General features: G+C 41.0%; 1 protein-coding gene across 3 annotated transcripts in view; it reads right to left on the bottom strand.

Annotated features, from left to right (window-relative positions):
* ZC3H4 (zinc finger CCCH-type containing 4) overlaps positions 1-12,821 on the bottom strand; it is a 29,414-nt gene that overhangs the window by 15,619 nt on the left and 974 nt on the right. For 2 of the 3 annotated variants that reach the window (XM_038381715.2, XM_043501444.1), the window contains exon 2: positions 420-645. In XM_038381715.2, the coding sequence (XP_038237643.1) occupies positions 420-645 (226 nt within the window). Of the gene's footprint in view, positions 1-419; positions 646-12,081; positions 12,237-12,821 lie in introns of those variants that run through there. The other variant, XM_043501443.1, reaches the window with a different exon arrangement.

Genomic DNA, 12,821 nt, shown 5'->3' with positions numbered 1-12,821 from the left:
ATCAGACTCACTGGGACCCTGGGCAGAAAGCCAAAGCCCCACTGCATGGGGCTGAAACCCGAGGCCCTGAGCCCCTGGGCTGAAGCCAAAGCCTGAGCAGCTTAGCTTAATAGGGGCTCCCTGTGGCATGGGGTCCCAAGCAATTGCCCCGTTTGCTACCCCCTAACGCTGGCCCTGACTTTTAGATGCAGAAAAGCAGTTGTTGTGACACAAATGGGCTGTGGAGGTTTTACAGTATTACAAGGGGGGGACGACTCAGAAGGAAAAAGGGTGAGAACCCCTGCTCTACAAGGCCAGTAGGTAAACGCAGCTGTTGGAATCACTGAATACGTAGGTAAACCACGCTGTGCTCCTGGAGGAGTGGAGCTGGGATCCCTGTTGTCATACCTGGCAGGGCTACAGCATGTTTGTTTACTCACTTTGTGCTTGGATTTCCTTTTCTTTTTTGCTCTTCTTTTCTCTTTCTCCCTCTCTCTCTCTCTCCTCCTCTTGCGCTTCATCCGCCGATGAGCCTTTTCTTCATCCGAGTCACTTTTGTGCTTCTCTCCCTTCTCTTTCCGGCCCCTTTCATGTGACTCAGAAGCATTTTGGGGCTCCTCTCCCCCATCATCCTCCAGCTCGCCTTCTTCCAGCTCCCCATCCTCCCTGCAGAGAAAACACCCACGCTGGCATTTCTCTCCTGACAAAATCACTCAAGCCAGCTGGACATCTTGGGGATTCCTAAATCTGAAAGTGACACTAGTCCCAAACACCTTCTCTGTAACATTTGACTTTGTCATCATCTGTGTCACTGGAACATACAAATAGAGCCCATTCAAATCTCTCTCACTCTCACCGCACACACACACGCCTCAGACCTGAGTTCCCATCTACGCACATTTTTAAAAAATGAAAGCCCATAAAATAATTCTACTGAACAACACACGATAGCAGAGATTGCAAATTACAGCTTCAAATCTTAGAGAACATTATCACAAATTCCATCAGCCTCTGAATTAAAGTCAATATTCAACAAACCATGTGGTCCTACGAAGATAAAAATAAAACAAATTATCACAGAAACCCCATTATTCCTGATGTCTATCCTAATTATTATATGAAATTCGACAAAACGTGTACTGAAGAAGACGCATCTAGCTCCTCTTCCAGGGCTTTTAAACAGGCAACTTCTTCTTATCTAAAAAGCATCTGTGTGTAAATTTAAATAAATAAATCAATAAAAATTGGTTTAATCTATAATTATCTGGACTTTTGCTTGGAAAGAATAGCTGTTTGAGCCCTCATTTCCAAGTGAGAATGCTGCCTTAAGATAATTTAATTTATCTCTTAATTTTGGATTGGTGAGACAAATCTGGAAACACATGCACTGCTGCTTCCTGATCTTTAAACCCCATTAGGGTTCACACATAACTAAGGTTATCATGAGATGAGGTAAAACAAATCAAGATCGGAAATGTCCTCAGAGAATTTTCCAGTCACATTCAGTTTAAGAATTACTGGGGTTTGGTTAAGTGAAGCTTTCTCCAAGCTCAAAATAAATCAAATTTACAAATCAAGTAAGGGTGCAAGCAGTACTTGAATTCTCTTGTTATACTGCTCACTCCTTCCCGAATCCTACAAATTCTCATGTTCTTAATCTTGCTCTAATTTTCCATCTCTTCTATGCTCTGACCAAAGAAGTACATACTTAACATTGTTCAAGTCTTCATTTAAAATGATGATTTTGAGTATGATGAATGGATAGAATTTTATCCCCGAGTTTGGAGAACAGGATGTATATGCCACCAATTTAAGGGTAACCCTTTCCTCAAATGCCTTAGTAGCATGCAGTACTGCAGTGAAGGGAAACTTCAGAGGGAGTGTCCCCTTGTAACCCATCCCTTGTTGGCAATTCTATATGGGGTACAGGGCATAGGGGCAATGCTCTCCCTCAAGATACAAAAACCTTCAGATCTCAAATAGCTATCATCATGTCTGCTTTCACAGGGATCTTTCTACCTTGTCTTCATTGTTATTTACTTGGTAGAAGTGCCCAAGATTAGCTCGGAGCTGTGCAGACGTCTTGGAAGGCACTGTCTCTAACCCAGCGAGCGTACAGTCTAAAACCCATTATAAGATCTCCCCCCTCCTTTTTTGTTAAAAGCAACGCACAACAATAATGGTGGCGTTACTGCTTTTCAGTGGCAAGAATTCAAACAGAAACAGCATTTAGGACATTAATCTTTGGCCCCTCTACAAAAACATCTCCTATTAATTTCACTGCTGTTGAAATATGCTAAAATGGACAGCCCTAGAAACTGAAACCATGTCTTTACCTGCAGGACAGGTAGAGCAGCGATGGTGCAAAGTTCCACTCTCTACACTTCCCCCTGCTAATGTGTCTCATCCCGTCCACGAGGAGACACTGAGCTCTGGGGATAGAGGGGACTTCAGTCATTCAACCTCCCTGTTGAGACTGCAACCAAGGGGCCCGGTCTGTTTGTGGCTTTGGGGAATGATTTATCTGGATTTTACAAATGGTAATAGGGCATCCCCCCAACTCCCTCCAGGACTCTGGATGACCTTGGCAATCTCTGCATTACATAAATGAACAGAATAATCAATACCACCAAATTAAATCAAATAACACACTGATCATGTAAGTAGCAATTAATCGACCCCCATGCCAGAGTCCCATGTCAGCACAAGCCCTGCCCAACCCCAATCTCCCCGCAAGGCCAGGAAGGACAGACAGTAGGGTGACCATACTTCCCAAAGGGAAAATGGGACACCGCACAGGACTGGCCTGAGCCCTCTCCCCACCCCAGCACGGGCTGGCCTGAGTGCCCCTCCCTCACACAGGGATAGCCCGAGTCCCCTCCCTACCCCGCCCCCCCATGAGGCTGGGGTCGCTAGTACCCCTGTCTGCCCTCCCTCCATCCCCCCCATGCGAGGCTGGGGTTGCTGGAACCCTGCCTACCCCCTGCACAAGCCATGCCCCCCTGCAAGGGGCTGAAATCTCCACTCATTCCCTCGCATGTTCCTCCGCACAGCACGTTGCTTTTTTGACAGAAGTGGGCATCTGTCCAGTTTGCTCTTGCCAACTGATCCAGTCGGCAAAAGCAAATGGGACAAATGCCCACTTTTGCCAAAAAACTTGGTACGGCTGGGACAAGGCTTAAAAAAGGGACTGTTCTGGCCAAACAGGACGTATGGTCACCCTAACAGACAGGCTCTGAAATACACCGGTAGGTTAATAGGGACCTGGGGAGGATGCGAGTTCCAAAGGCCCAGGGCCTTAATAAAAAATATTCTACCAACAAATCCCTCTAGCCTATTCTGATGGGACTCCAGCTCAGATGCCTCTGTTGACTGCAGCTATGACAGTGTCATGGGACAGAGGCATCTCTTAGACAGGGAGATCCCAGACTATTTACAGCTGTATAAGTCAAAACCAACATCTTAAAATCAATTCAGAATTCAACATGCAGCTAGGGCAGATCATGCATCACAGGTCTAATGTAGTCACAGAAATAAACACTGATTAACAAGCAAGCCGACAAATTCTGCACCAGCTGCAGTTTCCAAATAGATTTAAGAAGAATCCGCATGTAGAGTGCATGGAGGAATCTAATTTCAAAGGCAGAGATGACAGTGGCAGAGTCTACATGTGAAAGGAACAGGCACAACTTCCTAGCTGCCAGTAGATGGAAAAAGGCCAAAGCGGCTGTAGCTACTACCTGCTCTTCTAGCAGAAGGTAGGAATCTCATTAGACACTGCCGTCCCCAGGTCAGGAACCACGTCAACCACAGGAAGGTGCCCACCTTGAATGAACAAAAATAACCCCTGCCATCTCCTCTGGTAAACTAACCAATCCAACCAACATCACCACAGTCTTATCTGGGTTGAGCCTCAGACAGCTAGCCCTCAGTCACACCCCAATGTCTCCCAAACAGTGAGCAATGCAGTTAACACTTCTGAAGTTATTTTGAATGGACTAGGGTCCTGCAACTCATTACACAGACAGCTGAACAGACATTAGAAGACAACATTTGGTCATCATCCGCTTGGATTGGATGGAAACCAGCTCTAGCCCCTTAGAGATCAAACACTCTGGATCCTACCATTGCCAATTTCCCTGAGCCATCCATTCCCACTTTAATCCAAAATTCCAAACCTGTTTTGGTTTGTATTTGCAACATATTAATAACAGATTTGTTCAATCCAAGATTAGGCTTGCTGCAGGATTACCTGTTCCTGCAAGCACATGGAATTTCGAAAGGCAAGCACCAGCTGAATAAACTTCAACTAGTCACTGAAAGTACAGTGCCCATCCTGGGTTCATGTTCATGTTCCACACATCCAAATGGCACAAAGGTAGAAACCAACATGAGTGTGCTTGGAACAATATCTGGTGAATTCAGACCCTATACACATTTCTGACAGAGAATCAAATAATAAATGTATAAAAGCAATGAGGAAAAAAAAGGTAAAATAACTCCAATTTCCCCTTCCATTAGCCATCTCCCTTTGTCCCCACAACAATTACCTCAGACACTCCAGAATCTCAAAATAATGGCTCAGTACAATACCTGGTGCCTGACAACCCTTTCTCCATCCCCCAGCAAATTACGCTTTGCTACTAGTTAAAAACAAAAGCCCCTCTAAGATCACCAAATCTCAGCAAGTTATGATTTCCAAGGAAACACTTCCAAAGTCTAACGCACACATGACAAATCGAAAACACACGAGAAACTAGGAGTACATATAACAGGAAAGATTTTCGTCCCTTTAGAGCAGTCAGAGAGAAGGCAAGAATCCCTGAGTTCTAACATTATATTTGCCTGGGGAGTGGCTAGTTGGTTTTCATCTTCCCCTGTAGCACTGAGAAGGCACTATATGTTAGGATCAGGCAGGAGAATCCTCCATGACTGATCCCTGCAATCACAAGGGACCCAGGACACTGGTGAATCTGACTCCTTCCAGAAAATAGGAAAATCAATCCTGGACAAGATGAACCAACATTTTAAATGGGATTGGAGCTAATTTGAAATGGCAGCTTCACAAAGGAAAGAAACGGTGTTTAAACTTTTATACTAGTCTCCCAGAAACAACAGAAACCGCATTATTTCCGACATTTATAATCAGATGGAAGAATGATGTAGAAAAAAAAAACTAGCAGGAACAATCGTGCACTGGCCACAAAGGACTGGGCTTCAAGAGATTCAGGGTGTATCTATACTAGAAATGCTACAGTGGCACAGCTGTACCACTGTAGTGTAGACCCTTACTAAAGTGCCATAGTAAATCCACCTTGTCAATAGGCGGTAGCGAGATTGAGGGAATTCTTCCATCAACCTAGCAGTGTCCAGTGTGTAGCTGGGTATAGTACCAAAAAAAAAAAAAAAACCCCAAAAAAACCCCCCAACCTCACACTATGTTGTGAGAAAAAACAAGCTGGGCAGGCTATTTAAAGTATTAATATTCTCCTATGGCAACTGCTGATGAGCCACTATTTTAAAGGCCCGCTGTGGTATGGTAAATTCATTCAACAACATATGTTTTGGCATGCATGCTATTATCCAAGGGGAAAAAAAGGTACTCCCATTAGCATCGCTCTGCTTAAATCAGCATAACCTTCCCCGAAGCACCTGCCAACTGGGCATTGCAAGGTTGCTCTTAATTTCCTATCTTCCCTGTTGGCTTTAAACAGGAACAAGTGCTCTCATCAATATCATGTTGCAATCACCCTAATTGCAATTCCCAGCAGTAAGAACAAGTGGCATTTTTGCTGCGTAAAGTACACAGTTTTTCAGTTCTGCTTTGAATTATCTGGCCTATGTACATTTTGGAGAAAAGAATGTATCAGCCTGTTCTATCATGGCATACGTGAATAACAAATGTCATGAAGAACAAGAGGACAATCTGGAAGTAAGTGTAAAAGCCTGCGGCTACTGCGAGCCAATTTGTGAAACAGCTGGTAGGACTCCAAACAGAACTAATTCTGGTGATACAAGTCACTTCATCATTATACAAATCTTCAACAGAATAAGAGAAAGTCTAATAAAGCACTTTTATACAAATGTTTAGATATCAAGCAAAATCTTGGGAGAAATGGCACAGCGTAGCACCCACCATGGGGCAAGGAGCCATATATTCCTGAATTCCTTAACTCAGGTTCTGCCACTGACTCATTTTAGTAGCGCTGGTCCCATTATTTAATCTCTTAACCTCAATTTCCCAGTCTGTAAAATGGAGATTATAATACCTACCTCAGAGAGAGCACGTGAGGGTTAATTCATTAGTGTTTGGGAAAGCGCTTTGAGGTCTTTGGACAGAAAGACTCTAGAGGGCTTAACATTATTTCACCATTAACTTTGGTTTTGGGTTTTCACACAAACAAAATAGAAAGTAACACCAGAATCTGAAATCTCGCAAATTATAGTGGCATCTGAAAGTTAGGGTGAGTAAAACTATGAATTAAAAAGTGTGAATAAAAATGATTATAAAGTGACAAGGCTGTGCCAATTTCATAAACTAGCTCACCATTTACATTTACTGTGGTTATACAGTAAAGAAGCCAAGTTGGTAAAGTGGTTAACGTATTTGTAGAGAAGAATGCGGACTGTGGGAAAATCCTTAGCTAAGTGTGTACCTATCTTGTGGCCTTCCTATAGTCTCTTTATACTTTTTCTATCAAGGGCCGTCTCCAGTACAGAGCACGCTGCTATCTGAACAGAATGCTGAACTTTATCTATAGCACTACATCTATGACATCACATGTCACATAGTAATGACTTAAACACAGTACTATGAACCAGCTGCCACCTCAAGCAGACATGGTGTCATAAAGGTGAACTCTCTCATATGACAGCAGCAGAGAAAACAAAAATATTATTCACACCAGCATAAATCTGAAAAAAACTGGGAAAAGTGTCACCTTTTGGAAAACAATTTCTAGTTTTTTGTTTTCTTCTTTTTTAACCATTATATTGTAATCACTTCTAAAATGGGACACCAGTTGTTTAGAAAGATTTTTTAAATCACAGAAATAAGTAGCAAAAATAATACATGGTTTTTATATAAAAATTGGAAATTTGGTGTATGCTCAAGGTCTTTCACTACCACGTATTGTTAGAAATTACAGAAATTAGAATGTCACATTTATCCAAACTATTTCAGAACTTTGAGTGACATTTTTTGTGATGAACTGAAGGTGAACAGGTGTTTAGTCACACAAGGTGTGTTTGTATACACGCACATATGGAATGTTAAATCATCCATTGGGATTCTGGGGATTAAAGTGCAAAATGCAATATTATGCACAAAAGAGAGTTAAAGAATTTTGCTCAGAATAATCTTGCACTTGTGAGTTACTAAATATTATTTTTTTGCTCTTTTTTTTCTTTTAACAATAACTTCTGTTTCATGTGAATACAGGAAACAACAACATGTTTTATGTAATAACAGCATTTCTACTATGCAAATGTGTCTATTAAAACAATTCATGTACTTTTTAAAAATAATTCAAAATGGCTTAGAAAAATTAAGGGCTAAATATTTACAAAGTTCCATTTCATATAACTAAACAATACTTGGTTGAACTAGGAAAAACTCATATGAAACTGACAAATTATGAAAACATTTTGCACATAACTGACTGCCGTAACTGAGATAAATTTACTAGTTATGCTAAAGATTTTATAATTATTTTCCTCATCACAGCTACAAAAGTTGGTCCAGAATAACATGCTCTCCCTCATCTGCCAACTTCATATGGAAACAAGTGGTTTTACTATCTATGGAAGCTAGAAAGGGAAGAGAAGGAAGTTTGTCTGACCCAAGGGAAAGAAAAATTTCCTCTATAAACCCATCTGTTACAAAACATGGGAGTATCTTATTTACAGTTATAAAAAACAGCTTTATCCAAAGTGTTGATAACAGGGGAGGAGAGTTAGGATGGTGATTAATATCTGGGCTGCCAGACTACTGCAGAAAACCTTCCTTTTTACAACAGTTATTTGCACAACAGGTGCAGTTGAGCATGAAATCCCACGTACAGTGCGATCTGTTTTAGTGGAGTGGATCCACAGACTACAAAACCTGAACGTTAACATACAAAGAAAAATGGCTGCAAGGTAACTGAGGTCAGCATAGAAGAATGCAAAAAATGTGGCAAAAATGCATCTTTTCAAAGCAATAGAAGGGGTGGCTCTATTAGAAAATGAACCACAAACACAGGTTAACAGGAAATTTACTGGACTGAAAAGTCTGCAAGATCTAATCTCACAATCATGAAATATTAACTTCTAATCTTGCGCGAATTTAAGCAAAATATATGAAACCCTAGTTAGACTGTATAGCACATTTCCCTATCCTTGGGATAAATGTCTTTCTTCTACCTCAAGAAAGGTATGATCAGGAGGGTTTAAGATGAATTTTGTTTTCTATTAATAATCTGATTTTTTTTACAGCACATTCCATAGGGGAGGAAAAAAACTACACAACAAAATGAGCAAAAAGAAGAATGAATGCTGAAAACTAGTAAGAAAGCCATTAAACAAACTGAACATGTAGGGAATGGAGAAAACTTCATGTGGGAGTGGGAAGAGACTATTCTAGTTGAGAACAAGTTTCCAGTCATGCCATGGTGCATCCATAGCATCTTTCTGAACAAGATTTAAATGGCTTTTTCCTGGTTTTGCAGTATGTACAGCAGGGTGGAATTTGTGTTGTTTTAGGGTGCGTTGTGGCTCTTTTTAATGTAGGCAGTGGTACACTGTCTTAGGTTACTACCTGAGTTCTGTAAAGGCCATCAAAGGCCTGGATGGACAGGAGATCTCTACATTAAAGATGGGATTTTCAAAGGAACCTTTCAAAGAGAATTACATGTTTATCTCAATAGTATTTGGAGTCCTACCTCCCTCGATACAAATATTGCTTAATTCACTAAAACGCCGAGAGACTACGTACAATCCTGAAGTAAAAACGGAACTGGCCAGAACTTGCCTCTTCTCTGCTCCTTCAGAGTGTTGCCATCTTGGACTTTCACCTCAAGATGGTAACAGCATGAATAAGGTCAACTGAGAAACCAGGAGAATATTCACTTTGCAAACTGGTGTGGCCTCAAGAATGCAGTGTACTGTGTTGCCTACAGAACCATTCAGGTTGGAGCAAAAATTCCATCCCAAGTTTCTCAGCCTTTCTGCAAGCTACCTTCCATTCAATGCCTTTCTTCAACCTGGGACATCAACTGTGGGTTCTCCACAGGGAGTTCTACGAGACATTCCTCTCAACCCAAGGTAAAACAGTGATGTCATTCCTGCACTGGGGTCTCGCTCACTGCCTCTCAGTTTGTAACCAAGTTACAAACTACTGCTTTTCTTTTCTATTTTGAAGGGACTTTTATACCAGGGGAAACTTTCACATATGGCTTTAAAACATAATCCAGCTCTCACTTGGCATGTTTTTGCCCCTGTTAACTACTGAAGTCATTTGAGTTTAGACAGTTGGCTCCTTCCCACCCCTGTTACTAGATCCTGCAGTGAAGTAATAATGTTGTTTTGATATTCTAGACATTGCTACAGCACTAAACTGATGTCACAAACTCAGGAGTATAACAAGGCTATTGAAACGAACACTATTCTGGGGTTTGGGATTAGCTTTAATCACATCTCAACCAGTGCCATAAAGTACTGCTAGACCAAAGGACCAATACTTTGTTTGCAAGGGCTGGTATCTTGTAAAGCAGTGGTTGAGAAATAAAATACCACATACCCAAGGTTTCAACTTTCCAAAGAGGTACATGCTTCATTTCTAGTCCTAGCAGGATTTCAGATGAAAAGACTAAATCATTCCGAATACCATCTTGCTTCATCTATCTGCACTTCAATTCTCACCTGACATTATTAGTGGCTAATTCAAGAACTGCTAAAACTTGCATAATGACAGGTTTCAGAGTAGCAGCTGTGTTAGTCTGTATTCGCAAAAAGAAAAGGAGTACTTGTGGCACCTTAGAGACTAATAGTCTCTAAGGTGCCACAAGTACTCCTTTTCTTTTTGCTAAAACTTGAAATCTTTGCCTTAAACTATCTGGAAGTAACCAAGTAATACAAAATATTAACAAACACTTAGGCATGTGTTGAATTTACTATGAAAAGCAATTCCATTGATTTGCCTGGCCTACTCATGGCAGTAAAGTTAAACCCATGCCCACACGTTTTCATGACTGGGGTCAGAGTCTTGAGTGCTGGATTATGCTCATGACAGAACTGAAAATGCAGGACTGTAATCAGAAGAAAACATTAAAAGATTGAGTGTCACTTCATTTACTAACATTTAAAAAAACTCCAAAACTTGAATGTTCATTTTGTGAAATCTCTCAATAATTCCACAAAACTTGGCAGATTTAAGATTTTACAACAATTCCTATTTCCATGAAGAAGTGGCACTACATTACCTCAATAAAGTGGAAATTAGTATAAAAGATTCTCCTCCACCAAATATCTAGTTTCTCAGCTGCATTTGGCCATTCTAGTTCCCAATGACAGTTGATACAGAAACTGCTGATGACATCAGTCAGTAGTAGATTAAGACTCAAAAAGCATTTCAGATTTTGCTTGGAAAATAATCTATTATGAAGGTATAAAAATTAACTTTTATTTAAATTTTGTGGAATTGACAGGTTTAACATGAAGATTTTATTTAAAAAAATATGGCTTTAACAAATTAGGAGAAATCCATACTGTAAGGTCCCACACCTCATGAATTGCCAGGGCTAGAAACACCTTAGCCAGGTACGTAAACATTTTTCAGCTCTGACCCTGGCCCATTGATCAAAGAGACATTTCAATCCCTATGACTTCATAGCAAAAGTAAGCTGCCAGAGGTAGGATGTTAGGGAGAAAGGTCCCATTATAAAATAAATCTAAAATAATAGCAAAAGGAATAACACAAGTAAATTGCATTTTTGACACCTCCTCCCCCACCAGTTTTACTCAATTGTGAAAGTCCCCTTCACAATGCACCAACATTTGCAACAAAAATCCTCCACTAGTCTTCGACAATGGCTTAGGAGTGTTTGTGCTGTTTTATAATTGACGTTTTCTAACAAATGTATACAAGTTTCTAATTATTTTTTTTTGCAGTGGAAAAAGAGTAAACAAGAGGGAAATGAAACAACGCAATTCCACATAAATATACTTGTGCGTGCTTTTAAGAAACTAATTTTGTCTTTTCCACATAAGAAAAACGTAAACTGGATGGAATACGAATACTCCAGGACAGTATGTGTGGTTTTGTTCAATATGAAGGACAGAAGGAATGACTGAGGGTTTTTTTTAGCGGGGGAGGTGTGGGGGCAATATACTGTACACTGAGGGGATACATGAGCTAATTTATTTCATGTAAGTATTGTGAGGAACAAACTTATATGAACTTTTCATTATAATACGTTGGATAAACAAAGGGATCATGGAAACACAGGCAGAAGAGAAACTAGGACATTGTAAAACAGATTCCTATAAACGATGTGCTTATACTGTACAACACTACTTGTCCCGCTTAAACTTCTCCAGGTATCAATTATAACACTGTAAAAGGCAGCTGGGGCAGGGGGAGAGAATGTGTGATGACATTTGGGAAACAGTGATTTCTTTTGCCACAATTTTTTTTGCACACTTGTGAGTTGGTCACCAAATATTTTTAACAGGACAGTCTGCCTGCTTTCAACATAATGGAATGAGGATGAAGTTTGCAAACAAAGTAATGGATCCACATCCTGTTTCTAGATGGAATCAAGGGGTTTGAGCTAGATGACCTTTCACTCTGGTACCCGTGCCGTTTAAACGTCACAGCAGACCTATTTTTGGAGAAAACTGTGTGCTTTTGTGACATTTTTTAGTTCACATCTGTGGGGTGCATGAATCTAGAAGTCAAGTCAACACAATGGGGCAGAATCCCGCTTGGTTTGTATACATACTGTATTAACTCATTCCTTACATGAAATGTATAAAACGATGGTCTCCAGACTTTTTTTTTTGGTGGTGGGGAAAAGGAAGGAAAACGTATAATTGAATTATTCAATAAAAGAGAATACTTACCACCCCAACCCCTGCATCACATGAAATACAGAACTTCTTAGAGAGGAAGGCACACTAACACATACAAGCAGCTCTCTGTACTACACAACTGCCTTCATAGGGGAGTTGGGAAGGGGAGCATCTCTCTCTCAAACGTACATGATTAAGCTGTTTATTTTTGTGAACTGCATTCAATAATCTCTGGCTCTACCTTTTCAAATGACAGCAAGTGCTAATACTAACAAAGGGAACAGCTGCACTTATGTTTCTTTGGCAGGGGAATGGTGCTTCACATACATCTCTGAGGATAAAAGGAGAGAGAATTTTCCTGAGGGACTATAAACCTTTCAGTACCTTGATAGACTGGGATCACTTGAGATTCCAGCTGTGGAAGGGAGTCTCTCTATATAAAGGGGGTAGGGAGAGGGGAAACAAGGGGCTCAACACATCCCATACCACTACACACTCCTCGTTACACCCCATTATGCCTTTCTGCCCACACTGCACTCCCTAAAGCCCCCATGTGGCCTGCAGGGGTCCATGAAGCCACTGAGAACAAAGGGGACATTAATGAGGCCAATACTGCCCAGCTGGGCTATGGGGTCCATGTCCTCATTAAGGAGTCCACAAAGCCTTTCCTTAACCCCTCCAAAAGCTGGAAGACCAGAAGAGCCCCCCCAGCCCCCCTTTGGAGCCTCTCATTCCCCCCTAGTGCCAGCAGCTCAGCTCCCTGCCAAGCCTCCACAGCTACCCCCCCGAAC

Source organism: Dermochelys coriacea, chromosome 23 (genome assembly GCF_009764565.3).
Source record: "Dermochelys coriacea isolate rDerCor1 chromosome 23, rDerCor1.pri.v4, whole genome shotgun sequence".
Classification (NCBI taxonomy): Eukaryota; Metazoa; Chordata; order Testudines; family Dermochelyidae; genus Dermochelys; species Dermochelys coriacea.
The sequence above is the reverse complement of the archived record's forward strand: the minus strand, read 5'-3'. Positions and strand labels throughout refer to the sequence as shown.